General features: G+C 53.0%; 1 protein-coding gene across 3 annotated transcripts in view; it reads left to right on the top strand.

Moving 5' to 3' along the window:
* Nucleotides 1-21,152, top strand: part of PER2 (period circadian regulator 2) — a 39,937-nt gene that overhangs the window by 1,444 nt on the left and 17,341 nt on the right. For all 3 annotated transcript variants that reach the window (XR_009403083.1, XM_059393829.1, XM_059393830.1), the window contains exons 2-10: nucleotides 8,442-8,671; nucleotides 9,139-9,201; nucleotides 10,394-10,545; nucleotides 12,928-13,049; nucleotides 13,881-14,082; nucleotides 15,970-16,021; nucleotides 16,902-17,044; nucleotides 18,839-18,917; nucleotides 20,985-21,091. Coding sequence is in view for 2 of the 3 variants with exons in the window: in XM_059393829.1 (XP_059249812.1) it covers nucleotides 8,442-8,671; nucleotides 9,139-9,201; nucleotides 10,394-10,545; nucleotides 12,928-13,049; nucleotides 13,881-14,082; nucleotides 15,970-16,021; nucleotides 16,902-17,044; nucleotides 18,839-18,917; nucleotides 20,985-21,091 (1,150 nt within the window). In the remaining variant the exon portion in view is untranslated. The remainder of the gene's footprint in view (nucleotides 1-8,441; nucleotides 8,672-9,138; nucleotides 9,202-10,393; nucleotides 10,546-12,927; nucleotides 13,050-13,880; nucleotides 14,083-15,969; nucleotides 16,022-16,901; nucleotides 17,045-18,838; nucleotides 18,918-20,984; nucleotides 21,092-21,152) is intronic.

The raw sequence follows: 21,152 nt of genomic DNA, 5'->3' as shown, positions 1-21,152 counted from the left end.
GGACCTCCCTGTATTTATTCCTTCTTCTCAGACTAAGTAGAAGAGGGTCCCACTTTGTGATGCAGCAATCACACCATCTTTTTTAAAAAATTGATTTGACAGAGAGATCACAAGTAGGCAGAGAGGCAGGCAGAGAGATGGGGAAGCAGGATCCCCACTGAGCAGAGAACCTGATGCAGAGCTCGATCCCAGGACCCTGAGATCGTGACCTGAGTCAAAGGCAGAGACTCAACCCACCGAGCCACCCACGCGCCCCAATCACACCATCTCTTGTGGGTCACCTTGGTTGCCAAGGCACAGACATGGACCGGGGGTGGTTAGTGGCCTGCTTAAGCACTCCAGGAAGGCCAGGTAAGGGATGAGAACCCTGTTACCAGGGTTTCTGTAACCTCCACAAAAGAGAGCAGTATGGAAAGCTAATTCATACAATAAAGCTAGAAGAAACCCTCGAAATCATTCAGGGCAACACCTTGGCTTGACAGATTGGGAAACTGAGGCCCTGATACCTGGTGGGCCTGGGTTTGGGCTGTCTCCAGAGTCTTTCCATATTCTGAGGGTCTTGATCTGGGTCGGGATGAGCTTTAGACATTCTGCGAAAGCCTGCAATTGGGTGCTGAATGCTGAGTGGGCTGGAATTTGAGGGGAGGAGCCCCAGGTCTCCCAAATGTCAAGAACACCAGCACCACGTCAGAAGCTCCTCTATGAATACAGCTCACCTCCTGTTTCTGATACAGGAGGGGCCACTGCCTTCTCCCTGGCTGCAAAGGAGATATACCCCACCCTCTACCCCCATCTGGGGTTTCTTGTCTGGGGCTGGGTTTGACTGAGAATGAATAGGGCTCTCTCTGAAGGCTTTAATTGGAAACTGACCTCTTACATACAAGGTTAATCACTTTTTGTAAGGTGTAGGAGTAAAATGAGGGAAAGGGCTCCTCTCTTTTGAAGCGGAAGCTACGTGATCTGCCAGCTCAGAGATGGCACTGTGGGTGTCCTCCGTGATCTGTCACCAGCATCTTGGTGTGATTCACTGGTACAGAACAAGCACAGCCTGGCTTTCTGTGGGGGCTGGGGTGCTGGGCAGAGAGTGGTGACTCAGCCACTGTTCTGGGACTCCGTTTTCTCATCTGCACAGAGGGACTCAGATCAGGCAACCTCCCAGGCCTGTGTCCACTCCTAGGTTTTTGGGTTCTGGTTACTCTATGGATGATTTCCTCAGGCCCCTACGCAGGGGACAGAGGGGTCTGTTGTGACTTCAGATCCCGTAACGTTTCCCCATGAGCCACGTCTGCCATGCTTCGAAGGAAGTAGGAAAGGTTCTCCTCGTTGGCACTGTCTCTTGTGCACCACTCAACTTTCAGAAAAATACTGGTGGGCACAGCTGTTTTTAAATGGTGATGTAACTTCACCGGGCCTCAGCAACCACAGGCTCGGCCAGGTTACTGAGTGGCTAGCAGGACCTCTCAGCATTTAGTCAAAAGAAGAGGGATGCTGAAAACTGCCCTCTTGGGCAAAACTAAGACGAGACACATAACCCCTCTGTGCACCTGCTCCACGCCGCTCCCACCCTCTACCCCCTGGGAAGCTGGTCCACTTGCAGACCCAGGGGGTGGGGTGGGTCTGGACAGGAGCCTCTGATGGGTACTCTCCCTGAGCTACTGTTTGGTTCCAACTCTCTAAGCCCCAGGTCTGTGACAAGCTTGTTACTGTGTTTCCTCGTCCAGAGCAAATCAGAAGCAGTAGGTGAGTAGGGAGGGCAGGCGGTCATGATCACAGGCATTATCAGCGGGGAACGGTGGTGGAGGGGACTCCAGCCCTGAGCAGTGCTGCAGGCGACAAGGGAGCAGTGGGAACAGCTCAGGTGTTTGCAGGCACCTGGAGTAACTCCTTCCATGGACGCTGAGGCCAAGAAACTGATGTTTTTGCCTTATTCCTGTTTTAAATCTCATGCTTCTGCGTATTTAAGGCTTTGGAAACAGAGTTGAGAGAATCCAAAGGAGTCTTAGTGAGGCTGAGACATGCGTCTCTCCTGCCTTCCTCCCTTCCATATTTGGACTGCGTTTTCCTCGGTTACCCAGCTGTTGCCATGGAGAGCGCGGGTGTTTATTTAGCAGGACAAACATTTTCTCCAGATTACAGCAGGCTGGCCTCAGGGAATTGGCTCCTACCAGGAAGGAGCAAACATGTTACAATATTTGCGGCTATAAACTACCATGGGCTCTGAGACACAAAGTCCAGACTGCGAGAGCCCTGTTCTGTAAAGTGTGAAAACAGACAGACTTCACCTTCCTGTCACAAGTTAGGCTGGTGGTGACCCTGGAGGTGCATGATGGCTGGGAGGGCCACCAGCAGCCTCGGGGGGGCACTGGTAGAGTTTTACCTCTGGAGCTGGGTGCTAGCTGCACGGGTGCACTTGCTTTGTGGACGTACATGGATTAAAGACACTGACTTTTAATTTCCACAAAGAAATGCAGTACCATCCCCTTAGGCTCAAGGGCTCTGAGTGTGAGAAGCTTTTACCTGTCCCGGAGTCCTGGCGGTGGCAGTGGAGGGTGGACCCAAGGCCCGGGCTGTGCTTTCATTCCCAGTGTTTTTCCCCATTGATCACGGAAACTATGAATACATGCGAAAGTAGAGAGGATGGCGTAATGAACCCTCATGAATTCATCAGCGGGCTTTAACCAGCTGGCTTGAGGCCCCTCTCTTTCCCTGCCCCCACCCACTTCCTCCCACTCCGGTATTATTGTGAGGCCCGTCCCAGACTATGATCTCACTGCAGACTGTACTTTATAAATGTTTCTCTGTCCAGTCAAGGCAGCCCTTGCGCTTAAGGCGTGGTCACGTGACCAGCATCAGGGTCCAAGCTCAGCCCTTTGCCTTCAGTCCGCCCATTCTCTGCGGCAGAGCTAATGGGCGGACATCTGCAAAGGGGGCAGCAAGGAGACTCTAGGGACAGGTCCATCCCAGCCTCCCCAGCAGCCCCTTTTCAGCCTGGCAGTCCTTTCCTTTCTGGGGCCCCCTGTGGCCCCAGACTATGAGCACTTCTCCCCAGGAACCAGGTTTGCCCAGGGATGCCCAGGGTCCCGGCAGGGCTGGCACGTGCTGGTGCTCTGTAAATGCTTGTGGAAGGCAGGAGACGAAGTGTGCTTCGATGAGCAAGTTGGTTTTGCCAACTTGGCAACATGAAGGCAACATGAAGAGCCAGTGGTGCTGAGCAATGCGTTTTCTGGAATGATGAATTTTCAGGTGATTTGGTTGGCTTGTTGCTTCACATTTCTGCCATGCTTGTCTGCCCCTCTTTGCAAAGATTTATCTTACCTAAGGTAGTCTTGTGACTCCTATTCAGTGAATCTTACTCAGACTTGCTCACAGGGTCTGGGAGGGCAGCAAAGCCAGGAGTTCTCTGAGGAGCAGAGAGACAAGCCCCTGGGGCGCACATGGAAGCAAAGCATGTGATGCCTCCTTCCAGGATATGTCTTCATTGCCTGAGCTGGGGATGGCCGGCTGAGCTCCTTGTCTTTTTAAATACAAGCCAGAGACCACTCTGGTGGCAATGAAATACCTCCTTTTAAAAAATTATTTTGTTGCCCCATCTGTTTTCCTGCAGTGATTGGCAGTGATGATAGAAGCTAGCCTCTGTTGGCTGCAGCTGTGTCCCAGACACTTGGCACACACAGGCTGTGACATTGAACCCTCCCAGCAAGTCATGAGAGGCAGGAGCCGCTTCAGCCCTCTTACAGATGAGGAGACAAGGCATGGGAGGCTCAGGAACTTGTCCAAGATCACGGGGTCAGGAAGCAGTGGAACCCACTGACGCCCTTACCATCCAGGGCAGCTCGCTTAACCCCTCGACCTTTACACCTCACTCACAGAAGGGATACGGGCTGCTTGTCTGGGGAGGGCCGTGGGATGGGACGATGGAGCGCAGGGTACTGGGGAGGGGGCGGGCGGGTTGAAGAGAGGGAATGCTGTTGCCTCTGCCCCTGGGGCAGCCCCTTGGCCACTCTACTGAACTGTAGTGAGAGCCTCTGCAGAGGTCTCCTTGCCTCCAGCCCGTGAGCCCATTAGAATTTAAGTCAGATCCTGTTGCACAGAACCCAGTTTCCCATCTCACTCAGAATAAAGCAGAGTCCTTGCTCTGCCCTTTTGAGGTGCCCTGTGATTCAGTTCTGACCCCATACCACCTCCTTGCCCACTCTGCTCCAGACTGCACCACCTTCCTCAAATGTCCTACCTCAGGACCTTTGCAGTTGCCCCTCCACCCCAAGCCTGGAATGTTCTTTCTCCAGCACCTTCCCGGCCCACTCTCTCACTTTCTTCAGTCTATCTTTGTTTGGGTTCTCTTAAAAGCAGAACACCTGATGCAAGCATTTCACTTGGGCTGGGGGGGTGGTGTGCAGTCCCAGGCAGCGAGAGTGAGCGAACAGGGGAGCAGAGAGGTTGGGACACAGGCTGGTCTGTCAGCCCACGGGGCTCATCAGAAAAGAAGACAACGAAGAAGAAAGGATAGAAAGAAGAGCTTCTGAACTCCATTCAAGGGAAGGATGGGGGGTGGTTACCTGCTGACCTGTCCTATCTCCCATCCCCCACAGCCAAAGTTCACCCCGGGGGGCGTGTGCTGTCCCTCTGGGCCAGTTGCTTCCCTGGCCCCTTCCGCAGCAGCTGGGGAGGCAAGGGCCCACCCTCATCGTGGGCCGCTTCGTCTAAGGCCATGTGTGGCCAGCCTGGCCAGAGACTCCAGGCTGCCTTAGATGTGAAGCCATGAGGATCAGGGGAGCGTCTTCTCAGACGCAGCCACAGGTTGGGGGAGAGAGCGGTCAAGAGGCTGTGAATCAGCTCCACACACGGGGGCTCAGGTACAAGGTAAAGTGCACTTGCCTTCTCCGGAGGCACTCCCAGCCTCTCCCATGCCGCACCCCTCATCTGCTCTGTTGCTGTCTCTCAGACCGCTTAGCATTCTAAGCCATTACATGCCATTCCCTTGTGGATCATCTCTTGCTCCCACTGGGATGTTAGTGACATGAGGGCAGGGAGGACATGCGTCCCATTTTCTGATGTCCAGAAGCGCCATGTGTTGTTCAGAGCGAGTTAATCAGTGGAAGACGGCATCTAGCCCTGCCTAAATGCCGTCTGTCCCACTGTTGTTCTTTATTGTTCTATAACTTGTTCCTTGGTGTCCTAGAATCTTCCCCTTTCAATGTGTCTTGTTTCCCTATCTTTAGTAGGTACCTAGTATTCCCTAGCACGGATGTCCCAGGCTTGATGTCGCTAACCATATGTGTGGGCTCTGGGGATATAGCAGAGGACAACTGAAGCTCCTGCACATTGGGGTGGAGTCCAGCGGTGAGCTGAAGGACCGGAAGCCAGGCAGGGGGTGGGGGGCAGGTGGGGGAGGAGTCAGTGCTGTTTGTGCAGGATGGACAGGCTCTTGGCAGGGTCCTGTGGGCACCAGGGAGCAGCAAGTGCAAAGTCCCTGGGGTCAGAGCTCAGGGTCAGGGCCGAGGAGGCGGGCCACAATGGGAGATGCTCAGGAGGCAGCCAGGGAGGCCACACAGAGCTACAGACACCCATGCAGACTGGGGCTGTGTTCTGAGCCAGGGGGAGCAGAGGACTGGGGTGGGGCCAGGGAAGCACAGGCCCCATTTGGAAATTGAGGCTGGGTTTGGCCAGGACTGGATCCACTGGCCACTGGATAGTGGACAAGATGCCTGAGTTGGGATGCCAGTAGCCTCCCTGTGGTTGGTCCTTGGATAGTTTTCTCTCTCCATACAGCACCCTCCTGGGTCTTTGTGCACACGTTGCAGGCATTCCTGAGAAGTGGAGAGGCCTCCTAGCAGGGGAGGGGCGAGGGTTATAAAAATGTCCTGGGCATGCCCAGAGTCCCGTCCAGAAAGACCATTAGTGACCACAACACACAATGTCCCCCATCTTGCACAGATGGACACTAGATGCCATCTGTCCTGTCGATTCTTGGTTACCTCATTCTTTGCGTCTTCCTCATGACTAATGAGGTTGAACATCTCTCCAGGTTTGTGGATCTTCAGTGTTTTCCTTTGTGGGGATCGCCCATCCTTATTCTCTGGTCTCTGTCTTTCCAAAAGTGAGCACTTTCCGTGTTCTCTTTGAGTCAGCTAAGGCATCTCTGAAATGTTAAAAAACAAGCAGATCAAACAAAGACTGAGGAGTAGATTTGCTTGTTTTGTTTCTAACTTTGGTCAGGTGTTTCACTGGTCTGGGGCTTTGGGTTCTCTGTGAGTCAGGATCTTGGCCACCTGCTGCTGCTGAAGCCACAACAAGCAGGCATGCTTAACTGGGTTTTCCTCCCTTTGACCACAACCTTGGAGGCCATCTTCCGTGTATCAGCTCTGGGGCCTGTATCTTCTGCCCAAGACTCAGTGACTTTCCATTCTTTGTAGGTAACCTGTTTGTTTTTCCTGTTTGCATGTGAGTAGAATTTTTTTTCCCCCTTGAAAACATCGTTTTATATCGGGACAACTCTAAGCTTGGACTCTTCATGTAACTGCGTGGTGTTCAAGGAGTCCTTCGACTGGCAGTTCCAAGTCTGTCTTCAGCCAGAATGGTTCTCTTGGTATGTATCTTTCATTAGAGTCTCTGTTTCACTGTTGTGACATTTCTTTCAGAAAGAGCTATTTTTACCTGCAGGTAAAAACACAGCTCTGATGTAGCTGCTCTTTTCCTTGGTGCTTTTCAAAGTTCCTTGCACTCATCCTCCACATTTCTGGGGCCATCTTCTTTGTTATCTGCTCTGGACTTGGTCTTTATGATTCTCTGTTCTACGGTGGCATTTTCCTCTCACTCTGTGGCTTCAGCTCATCCTTCATTACTTGTTTTCTTAAATCCACCATTTCTCGATTGTTCTTTATGCTACAGAGTAGGTGCCATCCTGAGTCTGCTGGTCTCCCCATGCCATGCAGGTTGTGTTCATCTGCTTTTTGCTGCACATCTTTTTGGAGGACTCACATTAGCTTTTTCCCATTTGTTGCTTCCTATACAAGACAAGGTCTGATGAGACCTGCTGTTTTCCAGAGAATGGTGTGGTTGGATTCTCCATGGGTCCTCATCTTCAGGAGCAGGCAGGCCTGGGATCCAGCATTGTCACCTGTCTTGTGTAGCCTCAATCAAGTCACTGGCCTGTTTTCTCATCTCTAGACAATGGAGAATGGTCTCTGTTATGTGGTATCCAGTGGTCAATGATCACAAGGGTTACATGGAACAGTGTGTGTGTGTAGTTGTCTGTAATAACCAGGTATCTGGCCTGTTCCTCAGAGCACTTGGAAGCTGTGGGGTGCACACTGCCTGTGCCCAGAGACTCTACTCAGTCAGGGCCCTCGGGATTTCCCCCGCCCCTCTCAGTGCCCAGGGCTGGCCTTCCGGGACTGTGCTAGTGGGTCCCCTTACTATCTGGGTTCCTGACCATGAAGGTCAGGAGGAGAGAGAAGCCAAGGGTTTATACCCCCAGCTCTGTTCCCCCAAATTACAGGTTGTCTGGGTTCCTCTGGTTTCATTAACCCTTAATTCCTGCCCTCCAGGCCTAGGGTAGTAACAGCTTCCCCCTCCCCATGCCTGCTTAGCTTCCAGGCCCAAACATCTTTTGCTTTCTGCCAGGACCCTGAGAAGATACGTCCGCGATCCTTCTCTCCCAAAGATGTCTCTCTCCCCATCCTTAGGCTCCTGGTTGAACCTCTCCCACCTTGCATACTCCCTGCTTCTGCTCATCCTTGGGGTTGTCTTCCAGAATTATTGCAAAAGCCTTAGGGCTGGTCTGTCTCTTTCAGCCCCTCTCTACCCTCTTACCCCAAACACGGAAGTTCAAGTTTTTATGTAGCACAGTGGTGAGGACCCTTCCAAATGCAACAAAGATCACCTATCTGGTACTTCCAACCCTTTCGTGGCCTGGTGCTGCACCCTCCCACAGCCACGTGCACCCCCATGCTGCGTCGGAGCTCCTACCTTCTTGACCCCCTTCACAGAGCAACACCTGCTTCACAACCTCCTCTCTCCCTGAAGTCTCCCTGTTTCTGCAGCTTCATCTGGGGTTCCCCCTACATACAGCCTGGGCTTGGGCTCTCCTGTAGCTTGTGATAGCCAATACTTCCAAACCGCGCTGCTCCCCGCCGTCATCCGGGGAGATTTCCCCAAGGCTCCCCACGTGGTGGGTGGTGCCACTGACGCTCTTTCATCCTCTTGTGGCCTCCCAGCTAAGCCACCAGCAGTTTGATGACTGGGGGCTGTGGCCGCAGGATTCATCTGCTTTCCTGATTCCTGGCGGTAGGAGAGAGGAGCTAAGAGCCCAGTGGCTAGGAACAAAGAGTACCTGTTATTGACCCTGACTGCTCCCGGCATCTGCGGTGAAATGTGGAAACAGATTCTGGGGAGCACTGCCCACGATGGCCGCAGGGCCTGATGACATTTCTCTCTCCCAGCTTCACTGCAGAGCCAACATGAATGGATATGCCGAGTACCCCCCAAGCTCCGGTCCCCCTGCCCGGGAGCCAGAGGAGCCTGAGCCCCGTGGAGCCCAGCTCCAGGAAGATGTGCACATGCGCAGTAGCTCCAGTGGGAATGAAACCGAGGAGAACCGCTCCCCGGGGCAAGACTGCCAGGGCAGCCAGGAGCTGGAGATGCTGGTGGGGCCACCCAGCGCCTCCCCAGGGTAGGTGGGGCCTTCGGACCACTGAGGCCAGGCCGCTTGTCTGTTTTCTCAGCATCTCATCCCACTGTCTGATGGCTTTTGTGGTCTTTAAATCATGATTCCCATGTTTTTCAACATTTAAAAAAAATCTTATTAAGAATAACTAAAATTTACTATAATGATGCTGCTGTTGATGTTGACCTCCTGACTGTGGATGGGTAGATGGCGAGTGAGCATAGTGAGATCTCAGGAGTGGGAGGACTGGTGGCTCTACTAGCAGCAGGTGTCTGTACAACATGACCTTGCTCTGTCAGTCCTCCCAGTACCTGAAACTTGAAGGTCTTACGCTCCGGCTTTATCTTAACCATGTGTTTCTTGTAATTATCTTACTCTGTGTGGGATAATCTGGATTGTCATCACTGGTTGGATGAGGGGGTGGACAGAGCCTGCAGTCCTCTGAGACTGACCTTTATTTCTCGTGCTCACAGTCCCAATACGTTTGACCTCATGATGGCAAAGTCTGAACACAGCACATCTGCAAGTGGCTGCAGGTAAGGCCAGTCACAAGTCCCTTGCTTTACGGTCTCTGAGGACTGGAGATTTGTAATTGGAGGTGAGTTTGGGGGTATTGTGGTATTTTGCAAGCCTCTGCTAGAACCTGTCGGTCTGTGCAGCTGTCTGGGCTGGGAGCTGGCCTTGCCCTCTCAGACCCCATTTGCTCGGGGCCCCTTATGATGCTCCGGGTCTGGAGCCCCTACAGCTCTGACTTCACAGGCCTTGTCTGCATTGTAGACATGTTCATCTGGAACATTCCTCCCCCTTTCTAGGTGTGGTAACAATGGTATCCTTAATTTCACATCCACAGTCATTTTCTTTTTTTTTTAAGATTATATTTATCTGAGAGAGAGAGAGAGAGAGAGAGAGAGAGCGCGTAATGCAGGGGTGGGAAGGGAGGGAGAAGCAGACCCCCCACTGAGCAGGGAGCCTGACACAAGACTTGATCCTAGGACCCTAGGATCATGACCTGAGCCAAAGGCAGACGCTTAGCCGCCTGAGCCACCCACCCAGATGGCCCCCACAGACATTTTCGGATCACCACTGGAGCAAACTCCAGCTCTCGGGCCTGGGTGTGTGGGCATCTGGCCATCTTCTCCTGAGACATGACTCCTGCTTTCTTTTTGTACTGTCTGCTCTAAACAGGGAAGGGCCCACCTGTTTTGTCTTCTTCCCATCTCTGTAGCCTTATGTTTAGAGCTCTTTCATACAATTCTTTCCTCCCTATGGTTTTCCTGTGTTCCTCATTCACATTTCTGCCACAGGACACCAGTTGACTGTCCTCTGTCATTTCCGTTGCTCTATCCTTTTCTGTCTGACACAGGGCAGGAAGGCACAGCTTTGAGGGGGCAAAGCCCAGCTCCAGCCTGGTGGGTGGGACAAAGAGCCCGAGAGGGGGTCGGCTTCTGCAGTCCCCACTTAGGTGAGTGTAGTGGTTCTAGGCTAGGGCTTTCCATCTCCACAGGACATGGCAGCATCAGGAGACATTTTTGGTGGTCACAGTTGGCAAGGAGACTTCTGGCCTCTGGTGGGGAGAAGGCCAAGGGTGCTGTGTATCCTGCAGTGCCCCACAGAGAACCACACAGACTGAATGTCTTGGTCGTCTGGATGAGAAATGGGACTAGAAGTGCAGGAAGGAGGAGTCGGGAAGCTAACATGTGATTGCCTCTTTCTTTATTGCCGTAACAGCGAGCAGTCCGCCAAAGTAGACGCGCACAAGGAGCTGATAAAAACGTTAAAGGAGCTGAAGGTCCACCTGCCAGTAGACAAGAAGGCCAAGGGGAAAGCCAGCACGCTGGCCACCTTGAAATATGCACTAAGGAGCGTGAAGCAGGTGAAAGGTACATCCGGCTCATGTATTTGTTCCCAGCTTGTTGAAATAACGTGGATTGTGTCGACTTTCTAAAACCCAACCCTGAAATTGCAGTAGGAAATTCTAGAAGTCTGAAGTCTTTACAACGTTTCTACCGTACTTGACTTTTAAAGGAAAAATCAAAAGAAAACAGGTAGAAAACCAGCTGATAAAAAGGAATGTATTTACGATGTGAAGGTTTTCTGCCGTGGGATGGGGTCAGGTCAGGAGAGCCCAGCATCCTCTAGGCTCTGGCTGGAGTTGAGCTGGAGTTCACTGAAATGGATGAGCAGCTCCGAGTGCAATTTCAGAGTAACACCTACAGTGTTGAGCTGAGGGCTGGTTGTTCCTTTGAAAAATAACAAGATCTTGCCAGATCTTATCCTCACAGGACAGTACTTTTCAGCTCCTGCACCTAAGACCTTGGGCAGTCCATTTCTTGTTCGTCTAGAAAGGCATGAATTTCCATCCAGATTGTCTTTTATTCAACCAGGAAACCAGGACTGAGCGCCTCCTTCCATCCCTGGCGCACAGTGGTAAGCCCTCCACGGTCCACATTCTGCTCCTGTTGTGGACATGCTTGGACCTTTTTATTAGGTGACAGAAACTGTAAGAGCTTTTAGGACTGGTCCATGGTCTAGACCAAGGCTTTCACCTGAGAACACATGTGCGGAAGTCTTCGTAGATGCAGTGCAGAATCCATGAAGGAACACTGCAGTTGCCAAAATATTTACATCATCAGCTCAGAACCTTGACATTCAATAAACTCCAAGCCCCTTCAATAACTTCCAAGAGCCCTGAGTCTTCCTTCCCTTGCTGCTGCAGCTGGACTCCCGCTGAGCAGGTGCCCTGCCGCCCCTCCCCCTTAATCTCTTGGGTCTGTCTCCAGGATAGTAGAACACACCGCTGTGAGGGAAGTGCCAGCATTTCTAGCGAATCATGAACTTGACTGCTCAGCAAACTCCTGCAGACACCCATCCCTGGAGGTTTGGGCCGTGACCCCTGCATTCAGTGTCATCTCAGATGCTTTAGCTCTAGGCGGTCAGAAAGGTCTGTGCAGCCTTGCCTCTCCGTCAGTGGTAGTGGGGATGGGAGCGTTGAGAATTTCTAAGTTTCCTCCAGCGTGTCAGAGAAAGCAGCAGGAAGCCTGGAGAAGGTATCCACGTGGGCATCCTGATTTTATAGCAGCAAACACTGGGGTGAGCCCTTTCTTGTTACACAGGAAACCACCTGTGCTTTGAGGAATTTCTTCACTGTTTCAGTACCTTATGACCAGTAAGCAGGGACAGAAGCCAGGCCAGCATCTCGTTAGGGCAGGTGATGCCCTCTCCCAGCAGATGTGGGAGCCCCTCTCCTGCTCCACTTTACCTTCACGTATGTCACACACACACACACACACACACTCACACACACACTCACACACACACACACACACACACACACACGCTGAGGTCCCAGGGGACCCTGCAGGCAGGGCAAAGCAGCGCAAAGCTTCTCACGGATAACAATGGATACGAAATCCTATTTCAAATAGTCTTTGTGTCTTCTAACGTTCGTCGTTCGTCGGAAGGGCGTCATTGCCTGTCCTGTAAGGTCTGGTGGGGAGGGCTTGCACCAGGCATGGGGGCCTGGGCTCTGCTTTGTGCTGGCATACACTGGCCTCCTGGGTGCCCTCTGCAGCCCCAAGTTTCTCTGCCAGTTCCTGTCCAAGGCTGTGTCTGTTTGGTGAGGGTTAATACCGTGAAAGCAGACACCATGCTCAGCCAACCCACCCGAGGGTGCTCATAAACTTCGGGGGAGGGGAGAGGTTCTCTGAAGGGCAGGTCTGCCAGCACCCCTCCCTGGGGACTGCTCCCAGCCTCAGGTTCTAGGTGGGCAGCCCCGCGATAGTCTGCCCCCAAGAGCCGTATACGTTGTGGGGTGAGTGGCGCTGGCGTTGGGCTCTGTTGGGACCAGTCTCCTGCAGCGTCTCGCATCTCATGTTTTTGAGTGAGGGACTCTGTCTGGATGGGGGTGTCTGCCCCGGCCCCAAGGAGCAAGTGCAAAAACTGCCACAGCCGTCCCAAGAGGAAATGTCAGCCTTGTTTCGTGACTGAGGACCTTGCTGGCAAAGTGAGGGTTAGGAGGAACTCTGTGCCCATGTTATGTAAAATAATGTGCACTTACCATCTAAAAAGTTCTGTAATCAAAGGTCTTCAGACTTTTCAGGCAAACTAAAACAGATTTCTGTTTGCCTTGCCTTCACATCTCTCCACTCGGTTCTCGGCATCCCAGGAAGATAGTGTGCGTAGCCTCCTTTCTCATGAGAAGAGTAGAGCCCCCAGCACAGGGAGGTGGGGCCATTTTCAGCCCCCCTTGGTCTCCTCCGCAGCCAATGAGGAGTATTACCAGCTGCTCATGTCCAGTGAGAACCACCCCTGCAGTGCCAACGTGCCCTCCTACACCATAGAAGAGATTGAGAGTGTCACCTCCGAGTTCATTGTGAAGAACGTGGTAAGTGTCAGACATGAGTGACGTCTTCACCCAGAAAGCGGAGCTTCCCCCAGTGAGCTGGCTGAGGCTGAACACTGGCAGTCAGGGGTTTTAGGACCATGGAGTCTGGAATTTCGGGAAGTCAGCTAAGACCTTAAATAACAATGTAAAGTCCAGTGACTCAGACATAGCTACTGTGTTGGACTCCCGCTGTTTTCTGAGAGTTAGTCCTTCTGTCATGGCTGATCCACTCCCAAACCTTGTGTGTGTAAGAGCGAGCCCCACCTTGACTGAAGAGTTACCAGGTGACCTTAGGCTCCCTTTGTGGGGGCAGGGGGGCTGGGATTTGAACTCAGCTGGTGAGACTCCAAAGCCTGTGCCTTTCTAAGACCCCGTAAGGGCAGGGCACCCTTGGAGGTCTAGGGGAAGGGAAGCGAGTTGTCCCTTCCCCTGTGCTCCTACTTCTCAGAGAGCAGACATAAAGGCAGGTGGGGATCCAGACCTACTGGCATCATGGCAAAACTGGTCTGGAGAGTAGGGCTCCCCTATCCTGCCCATCTCCTCCTTCCGATGCCCCCACTGTGGTGGAACCTCCTGGGGGCTCTGGGCCAGGGCTCAGGCCACTAGCCAGCTGGGAACAAGCCCAGGTGGGAGCCTCTAGCTGCCCAGGCGGCACCGCCTCACCCCGCCTGCACCCTAGGAGAGAGAGGGGCTGGCAGAGGTTTGTGGTTGTGGGTCCCAGCGAGAGGGAAGGGGCTGGAGCGGGGAGCCCAGAGGCCTCTCCTGACCTCTCAGATCTGTGCCCCTTGGGGAGGGGCAGCCTGTCCTCATGCAGCTGCTGCTTCCTTCCAGGGTATGTTTGCTGCGGCCGTGTCCCTGGTCACCGGGAAGATCCTGTACATCTCTGACCAAGTTGCCTCCATCTTCCACTGTAAAAGGGACGCCTTCTATGGCGCCAGGTTCGTGGAGTTCCTGGCGCCCCATGACGTGAGCGTGTTCCACGCCTCCACCACGCCTTACAAGCTCCCGCCCTGGAGCATGTGTAGCGGAGCAGGTGAGATTTCCAGGGCAGTGGCCTAGCTGCCTGGGCTTGTGCATCTGTAGTGTGGAGAATGTGGGGGCTGCTCCTTCTGGGGGCGGTGGGGTTGGAGGGTGCGGGCACCGCAGGCTGAGCTGTGTGCCCCCTGCTGGCCCTGCCTCACGTCAGGCTTCCCAGCCAGGCTGGACAGCCCTGCTGTGGCTGCAGGCCATGCTCCATGGCCTGTCTTTGTCCCCCTCCTCCCACATGATCGGGAGGATTCAGGGTCCAGAAGCCTGGACGCTCTTATCGCGGCCAGTGCAGGCCTTGCCCATATGTAGGCGAAGGACAGGATGGTTGACCAGAAAAGTCTTAGCAGAAACATGGCATGGGATCCTGGCAGAAGGTACCAGATCAGCTCAGGCCTTCCCTGCAGCTACTCCCATCCCCCAACCCCACCAACGCTTTCAGTGAGCAGAGTGGCCAGCAGAAGCCCGCTCTTGACCTGTGAGTCTGGCAGCATCTGTCTGCCTGCCCCTCGCTGGGCCCTGGGCCCTCAGAGCTGAAGGTGAACACATGGGCAGAAACACTAAGCAGCCAGGACAGGTGACGGGAAACAGTGGGCCTGGGAGTCACTCAGGCAGGCGTGACCTCAGTCGTGATCTCCTGGATCGCAGGTCCCTCTCCGTTGCACACACCCCACCTCCTCCTGCTTGTAGTCAGCTGGCTGGCCAGGCTGCCATTCCACCACCGCCCAGCGCCACCACCGCTGTTCCCCGGCTGTACCTTCCTGACAGTGGGCCACCTGGGCGTTAGGATCGACTCACAAAAAGAGATGGTCGCTTTTGGTTTGGGATATAAAGCCACCCACCTTCTCCAGAATTCCCCCCGAGGACTGCCCAGTCAGGTCCCTAAAGCTTGCAGTGTGTGTCATGAGAACCTGTAGGTCACTGCGTGGAAGGGACATCACTCCACATGGGGGTTTATGGCACAAATGGGCCGGCACTGGCTCCCTGGGATGATTGCCTCCGAGTTTGTGTCTGAACGAAAAAGAAAGACCAGCTGACTTCTCTAGGGGCTTTCCAGGCTGGAGATTTTATACCATTTTCCCCTACTAGTAATTTCCTACTTCTCCTCTTTCATTTGAATAGAGGAAACTTTATGTGAAAGATCAATGTCTAGGATTCCCTTTTTAAAAAATCCTGTGTTGTGAAAACACCATTTCCTCATCTTTGATGATGCTGCTGGAGTGACATCATGTTTTTGCTAGGCGTTTCAGATTTTGAAGTAGGTTAACATTTTAACAGAAAGATTGATATAAGCTTTGAAGTGACCTGAGTTGCTTCTGTTAGAACTGAATATCCCCCCCAAAATACGTGGGTTGAAATGTTTGTTTTTGTGCAAAAATTCTGCCCATCAGTCAGTCTGTCTCCTGGAGTTAAGTTTTTAGTTGGTGTGTTTGTGGGAGCCTGTGAACTGTTTCAAAACTGGTAAACAGCTGGTAGTAAGCTTTTAGCATTCCATAATTTGATATGTGCTACATTCATGAAATATGTTTGACTTTAGTCAGAACTGTGAAGAATGATCTCTAAGGGCTTCGCTTTCTGCTCATGTAAATACGCATTCACTTGGGGCGCCTGGGTGGCTCAGTGGGTTTAAGCCTCTGCCTTCGGCTCAGGTCATAATCCCAGGGTCCTGGGATCGAACCCTGCATCAGACTCTCTGCTCAGCGGGGAGCCTGCTTCCTCCTCTCTCTCTCTCTCTCTCTGCCTGCCTCTCTGCCTACTTGTGATCTCTCTTTCTGCCAAATAAATAAATAAATAAATACGCATTCATGCCCTCACTCCATAGCTTGGGGAAAACTGAGCGCTGTCTGTACTGTGCTGTGCTCTAGGATGGCTAACTTTGGACTCTCTCTCTCAGATTCATTTACTCAGGAATGCATGGAGGAGAAATCATTCTTCTGCCGTGTCAGGTAAGCCTGTGACAGGTGTTCCCCAACTGGGAATGGTACAAGCCTTCTCTCCTGAGCATCTCTTATGGGGTTGAGGAGACGTAGGACTGCCCCCCACCAGTTCCTGCTGTGCTGTGACCTCTGTGTCCCTGTTCTTCAGGGTAGAAGCTTTGGGAGACACGTGCCCCTGCCATGTGTGCGCATATTCCTAAAAAGTCTATGTGAGAAGATCATTTCCATAACAAAGTATTGAGACAGCCTGGTCAACAGTGGGGTGATTTCAGTGCCCCACAAGGAGAGCCTGGGGAGCCTGGACTTGGTGTCTGTCACCTGGCAAGCTGCCTAAGGACCCCTCACTGGGAAGGCATATCCCCCAGGGAGGACGCAAAACACACATGCAGCCTTTAGTTCAAATGTGTGTTTTCCCAGGGAGAGCCCACAGCTCTCCAGCTCTCCCAACAGCAGGCTTTTGGCCCAAAACAAGGCTACTGCTTGAGTGTCTAGTTGCAGGGTCAGGAGCAACCCCTGGCCAGGTCCGGGCACTCTCAGAAGCTGGGGTTGGGGCCTTACCATTGAAGCAATGTCCATCCCCCTGATGGAAGTGCTCTGGAGCAGGGCTCCTGGGAGACCTCCCACCGCCCAGGGCTGTTCACTCACCCGTCTGCCCTTGATGTCATGGGCATCTGAGCGTGTGGGGCCAAAGCACACACCACAGGCCCAGGCCAGCACGCCAAGCTTGCCCAGGTTACCAGGCAAGGGGCCTGGCTCTGTGTGGCAGGCTTCTAGACAGAATATGAAAGGACTGTTCTGGGAAGAGCCACTACTGGGGGAGCAGTGACTAGCAAGAAAGGACAATTCCTTCCATCCTAATTGCAAACCTCTAACTGGGCCTCCTCCACAGCATTGGGAAAACCCATGAGAACGAGATTGACTACCACCCGTTCCGCATGACGCCTTACCTGGTCAAGGTGTGGGACCCACAGGGCGCCGGGGGCCAGCTGTGCTGCGTGCTGCTGGCGGAGAGAGTACACTCGGGCTACGAAGGTAACTGCCTGGCCAGGGGGTGGGGGGCGGCTCTGTCTGGTCCCTTGTTGATGGTCCTGGTTCACACCTAATGTCTGTAAGGCTGACCGCCAGCCCTGGCCTCTCCTCCCATCCTTGGGCAATGTCTCCATCTCCCTCTAGATGCACACCCACCTTTGCCCCCTGGCCTTCCCCATACCCGGGGCCAAAACACCTCCCCATGTCTGTTACAGGGGTCCAGGTGCTGGCATCTCCCACCCATGACCAGCCTGTTGCCACAACCCGAGTGCCCTTCCCCCTTCCCCAGCCACTGCCTTCCATCTGTGTAGTGAGAATGGCCCTCAGCTCCAGGTCCCCAAGCCCCTGCCACCCTTATGCATCCCCACACCCGGAAGAATGCCCGGACACCACTGCCTGCTCAGAACCCAAACCACGCCCCCCCAACCTGGGCCCATCTACTGTCCCCTGCATTCCCCACCCTCTCTGCTTGCAGTGGCTTCTCTAGGCACACTGGCCCACTGACTCCCAGTCTGTGCTCCTGCTCTCTCCTCCCTTCCTCTACACGTAGAAAGCCAGTCATCACAGCAGGCTTATCCCACCTGCCCGTCCGCGGTCCTGCTCACTTCTCAGGCCATCCCCTCCCCACATCTGGGCTTTCCCCTGAAGCCCAAATGACCCCAAGGTTTTGGCCACACTGATTCTGTCCTTCTGGCCACCTCCTCCCACTGAATGGCATCATGATGTGGTCCTCGTGTGGTACCAGCCCCCATACCTGGCCTGGAACCTTCCTCATCCTGGCAACTCAGCGACATGGCTTCAGAATTCTCAGAGGGCAGGCGCTGTCTGTAACTACCAACCACAGGGACCCAGTCCAGTCCACGTTTCCCGGTACTCAGGACCTTGTCCCAGGGGTTGATGAGGTCATCTTTTAAAAAGGTGTTTCTTAAAACTGAGGGAAATGTTTGGTGAGTTTGTCTGCAGAGAACATTCTCTTCCACACGGTCTATAAAGATTTAGAGGGGTCGGGACGCCTGGGTGGCTCAGTTGGTTAAGCAGCTGCCTTCGGCTCAGGTCATGATCCCGGCGTCCTGGGATCGAGTCCCACATCAGCTCCTTGCTCGGCAGGGAGCCTGCTTCTCCCTCTGCCTCTGTCTGCCTGTGCTCGCTCTCTCCCCCCCTCTCTCTCTGATAAATAAATAAAATCTTAAAAAAAAAAAAAAAAGATTTAGAGGGGTTACTTGGATTTCAACAAGTTATTCCCCTGATATGATCTGAGTCTTCTTCAAGAAGGAAGCTTTAGATATTTAGTGTTTTGTCCATGAACTTGGTGTTTGAGAGAAATTCTGGATAGATGATTTCCTTTACGCTAATTATTCCACCACCTTTGCCCGCCCTAGAAACTCCAAAGTCCCCAAGACAAGGACGTTTGCTGAGAATTTTGAATCTAAAGACTTAACTCATTTCTTAAAACAATTTGTTCAGCTACCTCTCGGATCTTAAAAATCATGAATTTGGCCTTCCCCCATGATTTCGTTGAGAGATGCTTATGTGTCATGACACGGTTCTGTGAATGTGGTGATTCTTTACTTTCTAGACTAAACCCTCCACAAGGAGGTTAAGAAGGTTGGCTGGCGGTCATCGAGTGTAGGGTCCGTTCCCCGTGCGGTGGGCTGTCTCCTGGGTCCACTTGTGAATTTTCTTCCTTTGCTGCCTATCCATCTGAATCTATGTGGTATTTTCTAGTAGCTGTAGTATAACTGTCCTAAATGTGTATTTGTTAGAATCAGAAACCTATATAAAATTCTATTCTTTCAGCCCCTAGAATTCCTCCTGAAAAGAGAATTTTTACGACCACACATACACCAAATTGTCTGTTCCAGGATGTGGACGAAAGGTAAGTGTGCCATGACACTGACATCTGCCTCTCCACCCCCACCCCCACCTCCTCCTGCACTAGGCTTGTCTTGAAGTCAGGACCGTACCCTTCACAGCAGCTGACTCGGTCACATGCTGGTTAGTATTTCACCATGATCTTGGTGGTTCCCTCATGGCAATTGAGTAAAGCTCAGTGAACGTTCCTGTTTTTGACATTGAAGCTGTGTAGCTAAAATGAAGGCTGTGTGTTGGTTTTACAGAGGCGAGAATCCACAAAAATGTTGAACTTTGGGCAATGAAATCCTTCTGGAATTGCACTAAAAATCTCCTGTGATGTGAATATTATGTAAAGGGGGTGTCTGGGGTAGCTGGACATCGTTCTCATTAAGTGTATCTTTATTATCCTGTTGAAACTCGTTTTAAAATCACACGTGAGTGAAAGATGGCACAGCCATGGGTGGTGGGCTTGGGACAGGGTTAGGATGGAAGCTGGAGACACCATTGATAGGATCCCAGCAGAGCTGCATCTGCCGGCCTGTGTGCCACAGTCTGCTCCCGGCGTGGGAGCTGGAGGGGTGCTGGATCACCTCCATTCTGCCCCGGAGAGTCTGCTCCATCTCCCACCCAAGGCGCTCTAGCTGGAGCAGTAGCACTGTTGAGAGAGTGTTCTGAGTTGGCTGGCTTTGGGCGAGGCCTGTGGAGCGCCTTCCCCCAGCTCCCCCTGTATGACACCGAAAATACCATTGGCTGCTGGCAGGGGTGGGGAAGAGCTTTCCTCAGAAGCCCCAGGGGGAGTGGACCTGGGTGTACCGGCGCTCTGGGCTTTCTCAGATGGGCCAAGGGGGCCTCCACAGGCGCTATCAGGACCCAGGTCACCCCCTGCCTACACCTGGCACAGAGGCACCAGGCACCCACCCTGGACAGGCCAGAGAGCACAGGACAGCTGGGCAGGTGGCCAGGACTCCTCCCCACACTCCCCCTTCCTCCTGCCTTCCCTTCTGCCCTTCCTCTCTTTCTCCCCCACCCCACACCCCATCCTCCTTCCCCCTTTCTTTCTTCTCCTGTCCCCTCTTCCGCCTCTTGCTCCTCCTCTTCCTCTCCTTCATCCTCCTCTTCTCCTCATCCCCCTCCTCCCCCTCACCTTGCCAAGCCTTGACCTGGAAGAGTGCCAGGAACATTTTGTACATCCTGTCAAAGGAAAATATAGGCCTGGAGAGAGTGTGTTTTGGACCAGGAGGAGAAAATTAAATAATAACACTGGGCCCACAAGAAAGTTCCAGTCTACTGGGAACAAGCAAGCTTTGCTCTAAAGGCTTGGAGAATGTTCTTCCACTGGAGCTGAGGAGTTGGAGGAAACATCAGCTCAGAGGCAAAAAGACTGGCCTCCAGGGGAAGGCTGAGACCCATGTCCGGGAGAGGGAACAGTAGCTGAGTGGGCAGAGGACGCCCAACAGAGGCAGAAGGGGCACCAGGAAGTTCACCCCCAAACCTTCTCCTAGAAGGTAGAGTAGCAATGGCAGGAGAAGAGCGAAGGCGCCCAGCCTACTGCGACTCTGCGGGACTAGACAGACACAGTGGCCAGAGTAATAGGAGAAGGGAACACTCTGGCAGGTGGAAAGGAGGCACATAGAGTTTTCCAGAGTCCAGGCAACACTTTTTTTTAAAAAAGGCCATGCCAGCCCCATCTGGTTGAACTTGCTAATGACACGAAGAAAGAAAAGATCTTAAAAGAGGAACAGCAAAAACATGATCATGATTTATTCTTTCAGGAGCTAAGCCACACGGCTACAGACCTGAGCCTGTACTGGGCGGGCCTCATAGGGCCAGGTTTTCTATCCTAGACCTGGGGGGAGGCTTCTGTTTGCTAATTAATTGAAACACTGTTCTCTGTCAGCCTCATTCCCACACCTTGATCTTTGGGGAATTGGGAGTCTGTGACTTTTTCCCAAGGAGCAGGAGGGTTCCCAGAGCCAGTCTGCTGCTCTGCCTGGAGGCGGTGTTCTGGAGGGGGTCCCTGGAGGGTAGTGGGGGCGTTGAGGCCCAGCGGGGGCTGCCCCTGAGCACAAAGCCTGTGCTTGCCTTGCAGGGCGGTCCCCCTTCTGGGCTACCTACCTCAGGACTTGATTGAGACCCCCATGCTTCTGCAACTTCACCCAAGTGACCGGCCTTTGATGCTCACCATCCATAAAAAGAGTAGGTCCCATTTCCTGGGAAAGCTTGGGATCAGTGCCCTGTGTAGATGGGTAACATCAGT

Source organism: Mustela nigripes, chromosome 3 (genome assembly GCF_022355385.1).
Source record: "Mustela nigripes isolate SB6536 chromosome 3, MUSNIG.SB6536, whole genome shotgun sequence".
NCBI classification, from domain to species: Eukaryota; Metazoa; Chordata; class Mammalia; order Carnivora; family Mustelidae; genus Mustela; species Mustela nigripes.
The sequence above is the reverse complement of the archived record's forward strand: the minus strand, read 5'-3'. Positions and strand labels throughout refer to the sequence as shown.